This window comes from Empidonax traillii, unplaced genomic scaffold (assembly GCF_003031625.1).
Source record: "Empidonax traillii isolate 1590-97213 ecotype Southwest subspecies unplaced genomic scaffold, ASM303162v1 scaffold14:size4059594, whole genome shotgun sequence".
In the NCBI taxonomy this organism is placed as follows: domain Eukaryota; kingdom Metazoa; phylum Chordata; class Aves; order Passeriformes; family Tyrannidae; genus Empidonax; species Empidonax traillii.
In genome coordinates, this window is record NW_020955207.1 from 3713132 (window position 1) to 3732375 (window position 19244).

A 19244-nucleotide genomic window follows, 5' to 3' on the forward strand; every position below is an offset into this window, starting at 1 on the left:
AGATCATCCTACCATTACTACTTTTGAAAATATGGGCTGATTTTAGTAGATCAGGTACATAATTTCCTCAGTGTGATCAGGTGCACACTATGGCTTGCCTCAATTTTTCAGCTTTACCACTAGAATGGGGAGAATCTGGCCTAACTCTGCAAGTGTACTTTTGGCAAAGGAGGTTAGTTGAAGACAAATATCACTAGACTTGCACAGTCAGATCCCAAGAAATACTCAAATTCTTCATGGTCACACACAGGAGAAATTTCGACTCTCTCCACCCAGGAGGCCTACTTCCTGGAAACAGATTGTCAGCTGCATTTTGCTCCTTGGTGCTGATGCCTGGATTGGCTCTCAGGAAACAAAATATATTTTCCAATCGCCTTGAACATTTCAAAAGATCACAATATGCCCACTGATGTAAGGAAAACAACAGTTCTCAACTTCAGTAGCCACCTACTGTGCACATTTTTGGAGACTTTTAACGTCAGCCGATCACGCAGTTTGACTGTTGGTGTAACGCAAGCCACTGAATTTTAGGGTTGTTAACACATCAAGCCTACTACATTTAATTAATATAATTAATTCACAACTTGGAAAGTTACCTTCGCTTCAATCTGCCTATAGCAAGAGACGCCATACACCGTGGTTCGATCCCCACATCTCGGCGGCAAATGGAAAAACACGGTATCTGTGAAAAAGAAAAGACTACCTTGTAAGTCACTAACAAGAGTTCAGGATCCTTATTTTCAGCATCAGTTATTTATAAGAGGTTTACCGCTGAAAATACCGGTATACTTATTTTCTGAAACTAGGGGAAAAAAAATAAGAAGGAAAAAGTCACATATAAAGCTATGCCTGGACCCAAATTAGTTCTCCCACTGCAAGATACTTTGTGGAAGAACGTCCAGCTTTGTTAATACAGATATTCTGAAAACAGCCTCATGTTTAGCCAAACCAAGCTCCTATAAGCCAACTGATGGTTTCTCAGAAGCAGCTACTGACACCAGAGAAGCACCACTGAAACCTACAGGCATGCTGCTTCCCCAGTTCAGTACGAAGGAGCAAAGGCAAGGCGCTGTGAGTCAAGGCGCAGAAGTGGAGAGTGATGCCATTTAGAAGGTAAATGCAATCAAGACAGGAAAGAAAACCCAAACACCAAGGATAATACACACAGTTGAAAGATCAGAGTAGCTGTTACCATTGTCAAGACAGACATCCATGCACTACCAGTACTCTAACAAAGAGAATTTGTGAAACCCTGTCTTACAGAAAATAATTACTGTCTCTGTGCAAGCGTAAAATGAAAAATAAATTCTCTATAAAATATGACTAGAGAAAGACTTCTGTGGCTTGAGATATACACACACATACCTACACACGTGCACTTGCTACTATTCCAAGAAAGTTGCTAAATCCTATGCCAAAGTAGGACAACTCTTCGCCTTTCAAAACAGGAGTGATATCTGTTTTGAAACAAACTATTCATTTTTTGTTTGCTTCATAGTAACAAAACGAAGAGAAGAGACAAAGGTAAGTGCAGCTGCATGTGCTCTTCCTAGCTTTGAATGTACCCTACTTCTCGTTATGTATTTAACAATGCAGAAATTCTACAAAAATAGTGACCCAGAGCAGTCAGAGAAACTGCTAGGAAGGAGATTATTTTGCTAAGGCTTTCTTTGCTTCCAAATGAGGTCTTCAGAAGCTGCAGAATTAGGAAGATAAGACTATCAAGATTTAAAAAAACCAACTTATTAAAATTAGCGTTAAAGGGTTTTTGTGATTTTGCTCTTTAAAGCGACTTTCTTGTTCACTGCTTTGCAAAGAAAAAGATGAAACAACTGCACGTGAATATAAATGTCACAGTGATGAACAATATTGCTGCCAAATAAACAAAGAAATAAAAGCAATATTAAACAAAATAAAACAAGCAGTGAACTTGTTGGTAACCATAAGACAAAGGGATATTTCTATCTTCATTCTGCTGACAAATACACTAAAGCTCATGTCATTCTCCTGTCATGAAACGACTTGTACATCATTTTAAGAATCTTAAAATCAGAGGAGAAAAAAAAATCATAATTACTACATACATCACAAAGCTGAATTTCAGAATTTTACTTTTCCCTCACATCAAAGCCGGAGTAGGCTTTACTCAAGGGTTTATTCATCCTTCAAAGAACTTCTGAGAAAGCCAGCAGCCTTGCTTTGTGCTAGTACTGTACACAATTGATATGCAACCCTTTCATTTTTATTGTCATCTGATTTCTTGATATAGGAGGTACATCTTTATGATCTACTTTTATGTTAAATTTTGAAGTAACGTATCATTGGCAACGTATTTTGCAACTTAAACAAGAAGTGCAGGAAGTATAATAGTGAAAAGAATCACTGATCAGCTCTTCAGGTATCAAGATTTTTCTTTGGGTTGCAGTAGAAGTCGTGCACACAACCTTTCTCTCTCGCTTCTTACCTTCCTGATAGTTGTGAGCGCCATCCGGTAAGGCAAGAAATGGCAAGTACTTCCATTCCTCTGGTAAACTGTGGCTGTCATGTCCTTCTCCAGGCTTTAGGGGAGGATAGGAAAATTCAACCTAAACAAACAAATGAAAACAAGAGGGGAGGAAGAGAGAGAATACATTACAGTTAGCAAACAAGCAAGCCTCTGCGACTCAGCCTAGCACCTTTTCTTTATCAATGGTATGAAACAAAGTTTTTCTTCCAGCTAGCGTTCCTTGTCTCTTCCTCCAAAGCACCCACAGACTGACTCATTTCATTAGACTGACAGGCCCTAAGCAGATTTGGCTTCCGCAGTGCTTCCACCCAGCGTAACTCCTTTTCCTCCAGAGAAAGGAAAAAAGATCTTCAAGCAGAAAACATCACCCAGGAGCTGATTACCTTCTTCCCTGTGTGCACAGAGGCAGCAGCACATTGCCACACCTGCAACGTCAACAGCAGTCATTGCTGGTGCACACACATCCCGACGTGGGATTTGACTCCTCAGCCCCTCTAGTGCTCATGACTAGGTAACACTAACACACGCAAGTCTCTATTTTCCCCTACAGGACATTGAATAGTCTCAGAAACCACATTATCAGCAATGTACTGCTTTCACGTATTTTTATGTCCCTGACTGCAACGCGTTCTGCACACTGGCCTAAAGTAACTCCTTCTCCTTTCCCCAAGAAATACTGCTTTCCGATTTCACCTTTCATTTATTCATTTATTTACTGTTTTTCCTAGAAACAGGAACAACCTTTCCATTCCTTGCACTACACCACATGTCTAGTACAGATCCCCACAATCAGCATCTTTACAGTACGTTCTTGCATTCCAATGGATACCCCTCTGGGTTTCCAGCCATGGCATTTCCTAAATTGCTGAAGGAAATCTAACCACAAATTTATCAGTAAAAGAAATAGTTTATTGATACTGCAACTTCTCTTCAAGGACGCTTAGTGATAAAACAGTGAGCTGTAAATCTACACATAGAAGTTTTCCAGGTATGTATACATGGAAAATAAAAAAGCATGACAAAGCAAGCATACAGATAATCTTAACATTTGATGGACACTAAAATAAAATAATAATTATTATTAAAAAAACCTCCAACAACTGTAAAGGATGAGCATACTGAAGAAATGGGAAATAAGTAAAGTGAAATTCTTCACTTTAACACATGGTGTCACTCTGTCTACAACTATTAACAACCTAAGAAAAAAAGCACGCAGGACAAGAAAACATCACAAGAAACGAGTCTTGCTATTTGCTGTATTAATTTCAAGTTTTCTTATTCCTTCTTATGGTGGGTTGACCCTGGCTGGACACCAGGTTCCCACCAAAGCTGTTCTATCACTCCAGGCAGGGGAAAGAAAATAACAAAGCAAGGCTCGTGGGTCAAGACAAGTGCAGGAGGAATCACTCAGCAACTACTGTCATAAGAAAAACAGGCCTGACTTGGGGAAATTATTTTTTCACCAATAAAATCCAAGTAGGGTAATAAGAAGTGAACCTAAATCTTGAAAACACCTTCTCCCCATCCAGAGGTGGGTTAAGTCCTTCTTGGACTTTGGTCCCAATTCTCTACCTTCTCCCCCCATCAATGCAGGCAGACAGGAAGGGGGTCTGTGGTCAGATCATCACACATTGTCTCTGCTGCTGTTTCCTCCTTCTTCCCCTGCTCCAGCATGGGGTCCCTCCCATGGCAGACTGCTCCATAAACTTCTCCAATGTGACTCCTTCCCACAGGCTGCAGTTCTTCATGAACTGCTACAGTGTGGGTCCCTTCCTCAGGGTGCAGTCCTTCAGGAACAGACTCCATCATGGAGTCCTGCCAGGAGCCTGTTCCAGGATGGGCTTCCCATGGGGTCACAGCCTCCCCTGGACTTTCACCTGCTCTGGTGTCCAGTTGTCTACAGGCTGCAGGTGGATCTCTGCTCCCCAGTGGACCTCCATGGGCTGCAGGGGCACAGCTGCCCCACTGCAGTCTTCACCGTGGGCTGCAGGGGAATCACTGCTCTGCACCTGGAGCACCTCCTCCCCCTCCTTCTCCACTGACCTTGGTGTATGCAGGGATGTTTCTCACAGACTCTCACTCCTCTCTTCTCTGGCTGCAATTTGCTTCTGTGCAATAACTTTCTTTCCTTCTTAAATACATCATCCCAGAGGAGCTGCCACCATCCCTGATGGCCTGGGCCTTGGCCAGCGGGAGGTCCGTCTTGCTTCTGTCAGACATGGGGAAGCTTTGGGCAGGCACTCACAGAAGCCACCCCTGTAGCTCCCCTGCTGCCAAAACCTGGCCATGCCAACCCAATACACCTGTATTATAAAAGAGCTCTTGAAAATATCCATGAAAAGATAAGAGGTCTGGTGAAAGAACAAAGTCCTGAGCTAAAGGTAAGTAATCCAGAAAGAACAATTACACAACCGAGTAGAAAAAAGGGCATGCAATACAAAAAAGGATTAATTTTGGTAAGGGAAGGAAGAAAAAATCCTGACCTGGACTTGCAGTTAGCTATCAAGAATCCACAGTCTTTTAAACAAAATATGGCATTAAGCAAAACTGAAGAGCATCTGACTTCCAAATGAGAGACAAACTGGAAGTAGCATCCATACAAGAAGCAGAGAAATGGTCTGCCATTTAGTACACACATACATCCTGAGAATTCCCAGCTACCCTTTTCAAATCACAAATTATAAGAAAATTAAAATGCTACACGCTTCATGAAAATGTTTACAATATCATACCATTTGCCGCTGTTCAGGCTCAAACTGGTTGGTTGAAAACACTGTTTACAGATTTATTACTGGACTCTCGCAGGGAGAACAACTTAAGCAATAAATGAAGCACAGTTCCTAAGTCTTAAAACAGAGTCAAGGAGCATCTCCACTCAGGTCCTCTATCAGATATTTTATATTTCACTGCACAGCCAACAGAGAGGGATTCAGATTCACCCTCTGCAGGAGCTTCTTTCCTTTGAATACAGAGGAAACCCTGAGTCCCTTAGATTCCAGTGAATACCTTCAAAGCATCATTCCTGACAGGGAAATACTCTAAGTAAGGATCTAAGACATCATTGCTTCCAAGTACCTACAGAACTACAATTGTATTTTGCATTCCAGACAAAAACCACAACTGTACTTTGCATTCCAGACAAAATGATGAATTAGAAGATGAATTTAAAGGAAAAAAGAGTAGGACAAGTTAAGCTATATGAAAAACATGTATTCACTAAGGAATATTCCTTTTTAAAATCCAGAATAAAGCTGAGAGATCTGGCTCCTGTGTTCTTTTGACAGCGTGAAATTTGCTGAAGAACTACTTTACTCTAGCTCACAATATGCTATCAGCACCTCAGCTGCTATCAGATAATCCCAGCAACAGGGATTTCTGCAGGCTCTGTCTGTTCCAAATTCAACTAACCGAACAGGCATTAATGATACTGATGATAACCTCGTTTTCAGTTAGTCTGCTTCCAAAAATTTTAACAAATTTCTGTATGCACGTGTGTGTATAAGGGAGAAGACTACAAAGCTCAGATAAACCATAATTAAGATTGCTTAAGTGGCCCTAAATAACGCATTTTACAGATATACTTTATGATAGACCTGATTTACATGACGACATACTATTCCTCCTCCTCCCCAAGAGGATCCATGTATGAAGTACACTGGTTTCTACGGAGGAATCACATTTGTGCAGTTTAACAGACTGCTGCTTACAGAAGCACCACAGAAAGGATGGAAGTAACAAAGAAGCAACAAAAAGGACAATCCAACAGCAAGGAGAGCATGCAATGCCCTGGAAGACTTCCTTCCATCCCTCCTCCAACTCTTCAGAGTTCCCAGTGATGAGAAAGCTTGACTTTTTGAAATTCAATGAGTAGCCACTGCGGGTGGGATTCATGTCAGCTGAGGCAGTTTTCCTAAGCGTTCTGCATAGTTGGAGGAAACAGACACCTGCAAAGGATGATTCACTCGATACGTTTCTTTCCATCATCTCTGAAGAGAGGTAGCTCAGGCTTCTAGGTCTAACTTGCAGATGAGTGAATTAATGCACATGAAACTCACTCTAACTACTCCTGCCATCCTCTAGATGTTCTGTTTGATTTCTACCTCTCAGTTTGCAGACTGGTATCAGCTGCAGTTAGAAATCCTTTGCGTAGACAGAAACCACTATTTCAAAACCAAGGTATTATAAGAATATTGAGTAGCCTTAAAAAAAACAAAACAAAACCAAAAAAACGCTGAAACGTCACAGTTCTTGGAAATCTTGAAAGTGAGCAGTGCACATGTACAAAGGTGATATTAATGTAGGGACAGAGAATCCCAGTTCTATCACTTCTGAGGTTTTGAAAAACTGGAGTCTAAGTAAGAATCTCCTCTCAGCCTGTGTGTGTGCAAGCTGTACAGTGTGGTGTTCCTGGGGAAGGTAACTTGAAAATAAAAAGTTATTTTCTTCTCACCTTCCACTTTAAACCCAAGACAAACCATGACAGGGGGATGGGACTGCTGAAGAAACCTCTCTCACACCTTTTTTTCCCCCCTCTTCACAGAATGAAGAAAGAGGAGCTCATTTTTTCTATTTAAATATAATGGCTTTTTATGTAAATCCATGCATATATGCACGTGCATGCATAAACATACACTTCAATTTCCCTGTCTGTCATTAATATGTGTACATTAAAAAAATGTCTGCGAACAAGAAAAACAAAATCTTTTAATAAAGCTCAGTAGTCAAGAGGAACAAAGAAATACATGCAAGTTTTCAGAGCTGACTGCCAAATTTTACATTTTTTTGTCTCCTCAATTGAATTAAACAAGACTCCTCAGCAAACGAAATTCAAATTCAAAGCTAAATTCCTCAGCGATTTCAAAATTAACTACATAAAACATGAACTAGTATCTCCCCACACATTTCTTACTCTTCCAAGTGTCATGGATCTTCATTCTATCTGGAAATATCGCTCACGCCTGTCAAGGGGTTTTGATGGTAATGTTTTCTGCCTGCTCAGACTGTCATGTTCTGTAAGCAGACAGCTCTTGATGGATTTCAGAGCTAAAATCAATAAAGAATATTGTATTGGGATCTAGGGGAGAAACAAACTACACAAAATACTTAAACTGCTGTGAATTACCAACTTAAAATATCATTTTAAAAAAACTCCCTAAACTGAAGTACAACCAAATTTCTGAAACTGACATTTGTTTATTTTTTCTGTAATTATTCTGCATTAACTAACCTTTTATATGCAGTTTGTATTGAATCTATCTAGTTTGGATATAAAGCACCTACAGACACTCAGTCCTATCCTGTTTGTGGGAAAAAAAAAATTTAAAAGTACCAGGCAATCTGTTAAATTAATACATATTCATTAACACATAGTAAGAAAAGATGAGTGCAGGCAAGGAAAAATATATTTCAGTTCCTACATTTAGGGACAAACACAATAGCTTTTTTTTAAAGAAAAATGCATTGACGTTGTCTTCTACTAAATTCCAAATACAAAATCAGAAGAGAGGTTAAAAAAGAACACCGAAAAAAGAGAAATTCCCAAAATATATGTGTATGTTCACCTAAACTCTCACTCTCAAATATTGGATGTGTAGTTGGCATTAATTTTTGGTGAACTTCATACTCAGGTAAGATTGTTCCCTGTGAAAAAAGTTTAAGTGTTAGCAATCACAGTAAGAATAAAATCCTCAGTGAACACTAAACAGTGATAATTTAAAATGTGCTGGTAAGTCAGTATAAACTCCCCATCCTCCCCACTCCATCCACTATCACATGTTTGAAATATTCCACTTACAAGTTAACCCCTTTTACTCAGAACAGTCATGGTATAAACTCTCCTGTTTAATACAACAGGTATTTTGGAAGATTTCTCTTCAGACCAGAAATGAAAAAACATCTGGACCCAAGTAAGTTTTTCCCTGAGTACAATGGAGAAATGATTTAATTAAAAAAAAAAAATCTGAAATATTTAGAATGACATTATTATGTTAAAGACTGAGGATGATTTCAGTAAGTTGCGGAATCTGATTTACAGGGACCCCATTCCATTCTCTGAACAATTGCTTTGGACTCCACAAATAGGTAGGATAATTGCTTCAAATGAAGAAAAGGAGACCAGCAAAACCCACTCGCTACATTCCTATATAGAAAATATTTTCCTTTTATAAATCGTTACAACACATTTAATCTCAAGGGTACCAACCCTTCCATATGTGTTGAGTATTGAGTATAACACTAAGCAGCAGTAACAAAAAAAACCCAATAGATTAAAATCACACCCTGAACTTGGGACCTCTTTTCAAACAAGTCAGTATTTGGTTTTTCAGTCGAAACAGGCATTTCTAAAATCAGTTTTTTTAATTTATTAGTCTTAGCATAGCAAGAACCAGAGAAGACCAGCACAGCAATGATTTTATCTGAATCACCATAACAACTGCAGCACACAGCCAAATGAAAATCTAAGAGCATTGTTTGTCTTTCAGCACTGAGAACAATTTATTATTTAAAAAATAATTTAATCAGACTTAAATGACAAACCTTCCCCACTGTTGCAAGGCAGAATCAATGGATCAGGACCTACAAGCTTAAGAGCCCATCCACCTAGCAATGCCTATGCAGTAATACAATGACCTCTAACAGCAGATTTTTTAATATGCTATACATTTATATAAATATTAATATTTGTATCAACTATGTATAACACACGTGTATATTAATATAAAAATATATATGAAGAATGCATATTATATAAATTTATATATTTTTAAATCCACTACATACACACAGAGTAACAGTGAAAGAAATCCCTGTATTACAAAGAGGCAGGGCATAGTCTTTTATATCCTTTTAGTTACTGAAGTTGGAACTTCCTCACGTTCCCAATATTGCTAAAGCTATAGAGTGGCCACTTACACAAGTTCTAAGACACTGTTAGTATGGCTACAGACACACAAATATAACCATTCAAGTTTTTTTCAAAAACTCTGACTGGGCCAGTAATGCCCTGACTCTTACTTAGACCCTTAAAAGATAAAACAACCTGAAACATCAAAAACTTTGATTTTGAAGTCATGCTAGTGTGCATTCCAGACACTCCAATTACTTAACACTTTATTTTTAGAGTCACACAGGTCAAGTCCTACATAAATCGTGTGCTTTGGAACTTTGACCCCTATCAGTCTCTTCGGTAAGAAAGTAAATAACAACACAAAAAACACCCCGCACTCCTCCCAGAAAAGAAACATAATATTACCTCAACCATTCCAGCCAAGGGGAGCTGCTCTGTGCCATCAAGACAGGATTCTGTGCTGTTACAGAAAGCAAGTTAGAATTCGTGCAGGATACACTCTAGAGAAGGCACAAGTTGCCGGAGAGAGCAGATTCCTTGATGAAACAAGTGAGGGCACCCACAGCTCTACCCCTGGCAGACATCTGCCCAGCACAGCAGCCAGGACAGACTGCGGTCAGCAGCAGCCAGCTTTTCACCCACACAACCTGCTGCACCCACAGGCTCTCAATGAACACACCCAGCTACAGGGACTGGTGGCACTTCCTCTCCCCAGGGACAGCACCCAGACCTCATCACACACAAGACTCAGATGTGCATCCTTTCCCCAGCTCTGCTGCACGCCCAGGTTCCCAACAGGATGGAGCTGGCAACAAGCTGGCAAATGGTACAGTGAATCCAGCGTTCCCTGGGAAAATGGAGGACTAGGACAGCCGGCATGCTTTGAAGCTCTTACACTCATCAGTTTAGAAACAGCCATCGTGTGTAATTCATACAGCACCTACTGCTGAACTGGTGCAGTCCAAGTGAGCCATCACCCTGCCTTAGGAGCAAACAAGCCTTCAGGCTCTTTAGCACGGGATGTCTGCTGGGCACAGAATGGCTCTTAGTGAATTTGCTCCTTCCTTACAAGTTTCAACATTAGATTTACTCCTCAGAGTGAGCAAATCTGGCTCACTATCAAGTATGAGGCTGAGATGCTACGTAGACACAGCAACATAATGAAGTACAGGACATACTCTGCTCTCGGTAACCCCCAGGACGCAGGCAGCCCCACGTCCTGCCCCCCAGCATGCTGGAGCAGGCAAATCTTGCACCCACAGCTTTCTGTGAAGGCTTTTAGAAACGGCATTCTGCTTAGGTGTATTAATTCAGCACCACATACAAGCTACGAGATGGATTGCCAAAATCAGGTACATATTGTCAAATAAGGCAATATTAGGACAGGGAGCACAAAGCTGAGCCTTGCAAATTCCAATGTGCTCTGGCCGGAGTGACCTCTGTTGAGTGACTGCACAGCTTTGAACCTCCCTCTGTTTTATATGTACGTAAACTATGTTGCCTCCTTTACACAGGTGCTGAGATCCCAAGTTACTATCTGAAAACGTTCAGAAATAGGCAGATGAAAGGTGCAGCAGAAGTTCAGAAATACCTATTTTAGTGATTTAGCATTCATTTATCTAAAGAGAAAGGTCAAGATTGCTGGTGCAGAATGTTTAAATAACTACTCAGATGTTATGACACGTACAAAGAACAGACAGATCATAAGACAACAGTTAACTATGATGACTATGGGAAGCACTACATAACTGCAAATGGGTATTTAGGAACCTTCTCTGAACTCACACATCACGGCAACTATGGAGAAAATACCCAGCACGGAAACCTTCAAAGAAATACTTTACTTCTTGGGTGGGGCTTCATAGAAGCAATTGCAAGATTATCAAAGCACAGGGCTCTTTCAAGCTTGAAAAACTAAACAAAGAAACAAACAAAAATCAACCATACCTGGGAGTTCTCAAACAATGAGCACTAAATACCAAGTAAGTGGGTTACATAGACATGCAAAAAGTGGAGCTCATCATTAACTCAACACAAGAGATCAGAACCAGTGCCACTGTTGACAGAAGTATATGTACTCAACAGGGCGTTGTGTATTTAAAATGATCAACATCCCATGCCAACTAGTGTCTCTAATAAAACCTAGAAGCTTCTTTCAAAGTTACCACCTGTTGAACATAATCAAATCCACGTATTTTCAACAAAAGTCTAATCTTTGTATATGCTATGATTAATTTCATCAGGAGATTTCACGCTTATAAGTCTTTTAAAGTGCTTTAATATTGTTACAAGAAGGGAACAAAAACCAAAGGAATTGTGCTAGTCTTTACAGGTTATCATCAACAGAAACAGGAACAAAGCACTTTAGCTTGATTCCAGCCTAGCTCCTTTTCAAGTTATTTTTGTTTCTGTTGTTCCTTTAACAGGATTTTGCTTAATCACTAGACAAGATTACCTACTGCATAAAACCTACCTACCACGCTCCTCCAAAAAAGACACAAGGACTGTAAAGACAAAAAAAGCATACACTTCTATGTTTAAAACACATCTAAACAGAATGACAACAACTACTGGGGTAACAAATATCAAAAAGAGAAGTAATTCTCCAGTAAATCAGAGCCTTAGAAGAAAGATGGCAAGCAAAACGGGGACTGAGACAAGCTACAAGTGTTCCCCTGAAACTTCCTGCCCGTGGAATCTACTGAAGAGAACGACTTCAGTATTTCCCTCTCAAAAAGAAGCGCTACAATGAAGGGCACAGGAGACCTGGAAATGTAGGCAGCTCTCAAAAGCACTGACAAAAAGTGCAGACTGGCCTCGCTCATTCCTCAGACATCTCCTAACTCTGCAAAGTCAAGCCTAACTTGCCAATCATCACAATGTCACGTGCTGACTTCTGCAGACTGTAAGAAGTGCTACCCTCCAGAGCTCAAGTACTGGAAGCTCTCAAAAGACAAGGAGCACATACACAACTCAGTAAGGGAAGAAATCGTAAAGGGCATTCTTACCTCTCACAGATCGTATTCAGGCTCTCCTCTTAAATTGGGTTTAAATTGCGTATCAGTTGTGTGATTCCTGCTCTTAGATCTCCTTTGCATGCCAGAAAGAAAACCTCTGGTCAGGCAAGAAGGGGGGGTTGATCTTCAAGCACAGTCCACACAAAACCAGTCCCACACAGACAAGCAATTCAGACACTGCTTTGGAGAAAGCAAACATCACACTGATATTAAAAAGTTCAAGTACCTTGAAGATCCTTAGGACAAACTTCAGGATTCCAGGGGAATATGTCTTTCAGTATTTACAATAATCCACTCCCATGCCCGTGGGAGTTTTAAATGTCATTCTCCACAGGAGTTCACAGAAGTAGGTCAAGATACGCTGCTGTTAATTTACAGATCAAGGATCCCAAGCAAACAAAAGTGACTGCCAGTGTGAGCGGTCCAGGACCCGCACAGTAATTCTTCACTTTCCCTACTACCCAAGATGTAACTTTTTTCCACAACACAGTAAGAAATGTGTATGTTAAAGAAAGTCAAAAGCAATTTCAAGCCCTTGGGAGGCTACATGAGACAATGGTCACCCCCTGCACAAGGTCAGCATCGATGTGCAGAACTGCTCGGGACACTGAGTGCAGAAAAGCTGGGCCTTGCCCCAAATGAAGTGAGATTATGTGTGGCCTGAGTGGTGTTGACACAGGGCCTGAGTTTACTCATGTATAACTATCCTCAAAGTCTCACAGCATCAGTAGAAGGTGGGGATTGTTGGGGTAAGTCAGGCAGTACAGTAGCAAAAGGGACCATGTACTTCCTCAGCAACCAGCCAGGGGATCACAGGGACTTGTGCCGAGCTCTTTTACCCACAAGTTTTTCCAGCTTTGCTGAATTTTTTCCCTTCCTCTCCTTTACAAATAGATCAGTTCTCTTTTTAACTTTGCCTTCAAAATTAATTATTTCTGGAGTACTTGTGATATTTTAAGCCTTCCTACACCCTCAGAGACTATCATCTCTCTGCTTCCCCAAGTAAATAAAGCTTGGAGACAGAGCTCAAATAAGGATCATGGTACACACGATCACTGCTGGAGAACTGCACCTCAGGACTTTCAGTCTTCTACCTCAACCATAGGGAAAGGTCTTTCCCTGTATTTTTCAACACAACTTGCATCTGCTAGTCAAGCTCTGTTCAGCTTACATTTTGCTAAAGAACTCTATTCCAAAGTAGATAAGGACTTTCCACACCACTTGATGCTGTCAAAAATTAAAATGTTGTAAGGCAAATTGAGTGCTTTATCGCTCACTCGTAATGAGAGAAAGCATTTCATGATTCTCAAAAAAACCCACAACACTTTCCCTTTATTTTCTCTGAAATCATTAGTCACTCACTACTACAGTTCCTCAAAACTACTGAGGAATTTGTTATATCAGCCACTCCAGAAGAAAGGCACAAACAGCCCCAAAATTCAAGTTTTATCACCCCATACTGAAGCAGGAGATCATCAGAACATAACAAGAGCCTGGGAGCTGGACCAGTAACCTGCTCATAACTTACTGGATCAGTCAGTAATGAGCCAAGCAGATACAGACACTCCAGAACACACAACACCAGTTCTGTGGCAGGTTTTCCCTATTATCACTTTATGCCCCAATGCTTTTGTGCCTTAAGTCCTGGAGAGCCCCGTGAAGAGTGCAGAAACTCCTACCACACCAAAACCACGTGTTTTACACTAATGGACAAGACTTGGAGCAACTACATATGAAGAAGGGCTGTGTTTGCTGTTCCTTTCTCCTGAGGCCACTACTCTTACCCATTGCAAAGAGGGATCAAAAAAGCAATTTTTAACGTCTGTCACTTTGTTTCAGGTGAATGAAAATCATGATCAAATGAATACTGCCCATGAGCTCCACTCACTGCAGGACATTTACTATTTAATGACTCACTGTGGAGGGTTCCCATAACAAGTCAGCCAGTCAGTACAAAGGCAAGAAACCAGTCACAGCGCCTGCTTCCTGCCATTTGTCATTCCCTTCCTTAATGGACCTGTTGAAAGCATGTCAAATACTAGGTGGACCTAATAGTTTGCAGCCAAGTTTCTCCTCCCATTCTCTGAGCTCTCTGCCATAACTCCCTCTAATCCTTGGCAAATAGAGACAGTAATCAGCACTTTCTGAATATCTTGTGGGATTCACAGTCCAGCTCAGTAACTAAGAGGCTCAAAGAAGCAGGATGGCAACCTGTGCGTGTAAACAAACAAAAGCTTGCAGCCTCTCCAAAAGCTTCCTCCACACTTGCTAGAGAAAACTCCTCCCAGTGTGTTCAGGAGTTTTAGTGCTGCTTTCAGACAGCATAAAGCCCTCATGACAGTGCATGGCAACTCCAAGCTTTTAATGATTTCCCGGGAAACTGTATCCCCAGACTAAACAATGCACACATGGTAAAACTTCACTTTGTCTCTTACATTTCGGCAAAAAGACCCCCAGTACAACAGAAGGCCCTTGGAAAGAGCATGTGGAACAATCGTGACATTGGTGTTCTCAATCCAAAGGCTCACAGAAACAGACAGATTCCCTGACTCTCCTTCTCTTTCAGAAAAAAATGTACATGGATTGTTTTTCAAGTCTGTGGAAGAAAAAGACACATTTCCAAACTGTATATCAAGGTCTTTTCTCTGTAGGTTAAATGTTTCTTATCCTCTAAACTAAGTAACAGGAAGAGCTGCACATTTCAGGGAATGTGAGCTAATGGAAGAGGGAAAGTCAGCTAATGGAAGACCTAGCATCAAGAAATCTGTCAAAAATCCTAACTCAACATGCATTTCCTAGTAAGACCACAGAGAAAAGGAGATGGAAATAGAAACTGAAAGGAGCCTTCTCAGGCAAACTAGGTCAGTTCCTGCTAGGACAGGCAGGCTGGCTCTATGGTCTCTCTACCTAGAGCTCCCCACATTCGCTCTGAATGATGCCCGTTCGAGCACTGCTGTGGACCTGTGCTGTTCTGCACCTCACAGTTTCACACAGGCAGTCTGCAGCACACCCGCAGACGGTTCGTACCCACTCGCTCTTGCACCAACACGGTCGTTTAGACAAATCGGCTGGTTTTTCCTCCTCATTTTTCTCTTTCCAACAGTCTCTTGGAATACAACTGGATATAATGCAGTGTTTCAGTGAATACTTCAAAGGTCATTATCAATACTTCAAAGGCCAAAGTGAGCAGCCCTGCAGAGAAGGGCTCGGGGATGACGGTTGATGAAAACCTCAACATGCACCAGCAGTGTGCACTCACAGCCCAGAATGCCGACTGCATCCTGGGCTGCATCAAAAGGAGCATGGCCAGCAGGGCAAAGGAGGTGATTCTGCCTCTCTACTCTGCTCTCATGAGACCCCTACCCAGAGTACTGCCTGCACACAGTTCTGGTGTCCTCAACATAAGAAAGACATGGAACTGTTGGAGCAAGTCCAGAGGAAGGTCACGACGTTGACAAAGAGACTGGAGCCCCTCCTCTACGAAGACAGGGTGAGAAAGCTGGGGCTGTTCAGCCTGGAGAATAAAAGGTTGTGTGGAGACCTCACAGCAACCTTCCAGTATCTGAAGGGGATCTACAGGGAAGCTGGAGAGGAAATCTTCATCAAGAATTGCAGTGACAGGACGAGGAGTAAATGGGTTCAAACTGAAAAGGAGAAATTGATGACAGATATACAGAAGAAATTCTTTTCTGTGAGGGTGGTGAGGCACTGAAACAGGTTGCCCACAGAAGTTGTGGATGCCTCCATCCCTGGCAATGCTTAAGGCCAGGCTGGACAGGGCATTGAGCAACCTGGTCTAGTGGAAGGTGTCTCTGCCCGCAGAAGGGGGGCTGGAACTAGATGATATTTAAGGAACCTTACAATCCAAACCATTCTATGATTCTAGACATAACAATGAAAAAGAAGTCCCAGACTGCCACTTTCAAGAGACTCTTTTCTAACCCCTTGCCAGTCTACCTGTCTTCTGTCACTCACAGAACCTGTGAACCTACCACCTCAGATGCAACCCACCAAAACAAGGCTTACTTTTGGTCACCTCAGTTCCCCATTTCAGCTTACCAAACAACTGCCTCTGTTCTCCAGTTGTGAAGAGGCAAGAGAGGAAAAGAGAAGAATGTTCCTGTATTCATGGAGGTGAATACAGCCTCTAAATCTATTTTGTTAGCCTACCCCCTACTCTTCTATATTCTTCTCAAATACAGGTGGCTCAAGGACTATTTCATCCAATCCTAGAAGTGACAGAGAGGATCCACATCCATTGTTCTGAAAGGTGGATCAGAATTTGTACGCATCAATAAACATATTATTACATGACAGGACTACATTCATTGTCACTCTTTTCCCTCAAATCACATCACTTTTGTGACTTATCCTTGATCATATGTGGTCTCTTTTCCAGAAGTTTTCTCGTGTCAATTCCTAAGCTTATGCTGTTATTATTCATTCCTACTGCACCCTATTTCCAGTGCTCTAGCATTCCTTATCATCCAGTTCTTGCACAACATTTCAGTCTTCCTTTATAATAGGTTTTATAGTTTCCTCAGGTTTTATAATTTCCTCAGGTTTGCTCATCATACTTCAATTTTATCATGTAAACAATACCAGTGCCACTTTCAGTCCTGAGAAACACCCCGTGCAAGCACCTTTCAAGCTAATAGTTCCTCTTCTGACTCAAATCTATTCTGCTTCCTCTTCTCCATGCTATACTTTACTCAAGTACCAGCTCTTGCACTAATTCTCCAGTATCTCCACCTTAAAAAAAAAGGTGATCTGTTATCAAGTCCCTGGCAGATGAGAGTTACTCCGTTTCTTTCACGGATAAAAGAATTCAATTATTTATTCTTACAAAAGATGCAGGTCAGTCAGGCACGATCTATCTTTAGCAAATGCACACAGGACTCAGTCTACTTAGTGTCATGTTATTAATTAATTCTTTCCTTCAAAAATTCTCTAGAGTCTTGCATATTACTGATGTCAAACTCATTAGGCTATAGCTGTGCAGCTCCCTGTCTCCAGTGCTTTCAGGAAATGTTTTCTGTGGTTCAGTAACAAATCTGCCAAGTCAGAGGCAGAATATATTTAACATCAGATTTCTGGTTAGATTTCCCCTAGGAAGTCTGTCATTCCATTCCTGCAGTTCTTCCTGTGACACAGCTACCCTGTCCCCTTCTTTAAGTGCCATCCTCTCCAACTTCTCCAGGTAATTCCTTGAGATACCTAGAGAAAACTTTGGTTCAGAGGTGTTCCAACCCAATTTTTGACAACATCCCAAAACATAGTTATACAAACATTTTACTAGAAACAAAATAAAATTCACTGCTACTAATTTATAGTTTGAAGGGTTGTTTGTTTTCATTTGTGGGGTTTTTTTTCCTTTTTTTCTCTTTGCATCAACACTGCCTAATGTACAATAAAAGAAATACAGGCCCCCAAAGGAGAACAGAAACAACAAAAGCCATACCTGCTTTTGTATCCAGCATAGGCCTTTTCCAAGAGGCCAACAAAAAGTTCCTACAGACACTAAGTAAACGCTCATCCGCTAACAGCCTTTGACAAGGAAGTCTGATAAATATCACAGATCTTGCATACTTGATGATCTAATTACTTCACAGGAACTGATCCTGTGAACATCCATATGCGAGCAGCCCCCAGACACCCTGAGGAGAAGGGATGCATTACAAAACCATGCACATCTTTCAGAAACAGGGATTGAAGAACATATCCTATGAGTTACTGCACTCCAGCCTCTGCTGGCATGAGGAATTGTTACACGTTTCCATGCTACGCTTGTTTTGTTTACCGAAGCATTGATTTCTCAGCTACCTTGTATGGAATGTGTTTGTGTCAGATCAACTCTCGTATAACAATAACCATCACATTCATTAGTGTTTTGGCAATTTTGGTAAAAACTAAGACTAAGAGTGCTCCATGGAAAAACACTCACTGGAAATCCAACATTATATCCATCTGCTCTTGTCACAGCAAAGCAATTGCATGTGCAGGCCAGATGGGCAACTGCATCTCCTGCTTCAAGGGTTAAGGAAAATAAAATAAGAGCATAAAATACCTGTGAAACACATAACATAAAATCTTTCTACCTTACAGGCCACATGAAGCAGTCAAGCATTTATGAAAGAGGGGATGAGAAAAGCAAAGAAAACTTAAACCCAGGGTGGACTTGCACCCTGGGGGTTGTTTGACACAAGACGCATCTCTGAGCGCTCAGCGCGGCGCTGCCGGGCTGAGCCGGCAGGAAGACAGGAAGGCAGACTAAAACACCATTTGTTTGTTTGCTTGTTGTCTCAGAACTGCCCGAGTGCATTAAGCACGCTTCCCGCAGTCACGGGAGAACAGGGGGCCCGGCGGGGAGGGCTCTCTCTCCCGGCGGGAGCGCCGAGGCGGGGCGGGGGCGGGCACGGACGCAGCTCCATAAGCACGAACTGCCCGGGGCGGGCCCAGCCAGGCAGCCCCAGCCCGGCCGAGGGAACCCCCCGCCGGAGTCCAACCCCTCCTGTACCGCCCCCTGAGCCGCAGCGAAGCCCCCCCGGCCCCGCCAGACGCGCCCCTCCCGCAGGGGCTCCAGCAGCCGGGCGGGCGCCGCTCGGCGCGGGGGAGGGCCGGGAGGAAGGAGCGCGGGGGAGAGGCGCCCCCTCACTCACCTGGCAGCCCTTCTTGTGGTGGAAGCCCACCACCACGATGTGCAGCACCGGGCCCCGCTTCTCCATGGAGCAGCCCGGCGATGGCCGCGCCAGAGGATGCCGCCGTGCCCGGGCTGTCGCTCCGCCTCCCGGGGTCCGGCAGGGACGCAGCCCCAGCCGCCTGCGCTTCCGCACCGCCCGGCCCCGGCAGGGCGGGAATGGCGGGCGGCACCGCC

At 42.2% G+C, this 19244-nt stretch overlaps 1 protein-coding gene across 1 annotated transcript in view; it reads right to left on the reverse strand.

The window, feature by feature from the left end:
* The window catches only part of AVL9 (AVL9 cell migration associated), a 42342-nt gene extending 23143 nt beyond the window's left edge, over positions 1-19199 (reverse strand). Inside the window, exons 1-3 of the mRNA XM_027892289.1 lie at positions 19030-19199; positions 2465-2585; positions 597-682 (exon numbers count right to left, since the gene is read on the reverse strand). Of these exons, the coding sequence (XP_027748090.1) occupies positions 597-682; positions 2465-2585; positions 19030-19095 (273 nt within the window). The 5' untranslated portion in view covers positions 19096-19199. The remainder of the gene's footprint in view (positions 1-596; positions 683-2464; positions 2586-19029) is intronic.
* Positions 19200-19244: the final 45 nt, after the last annotated feature.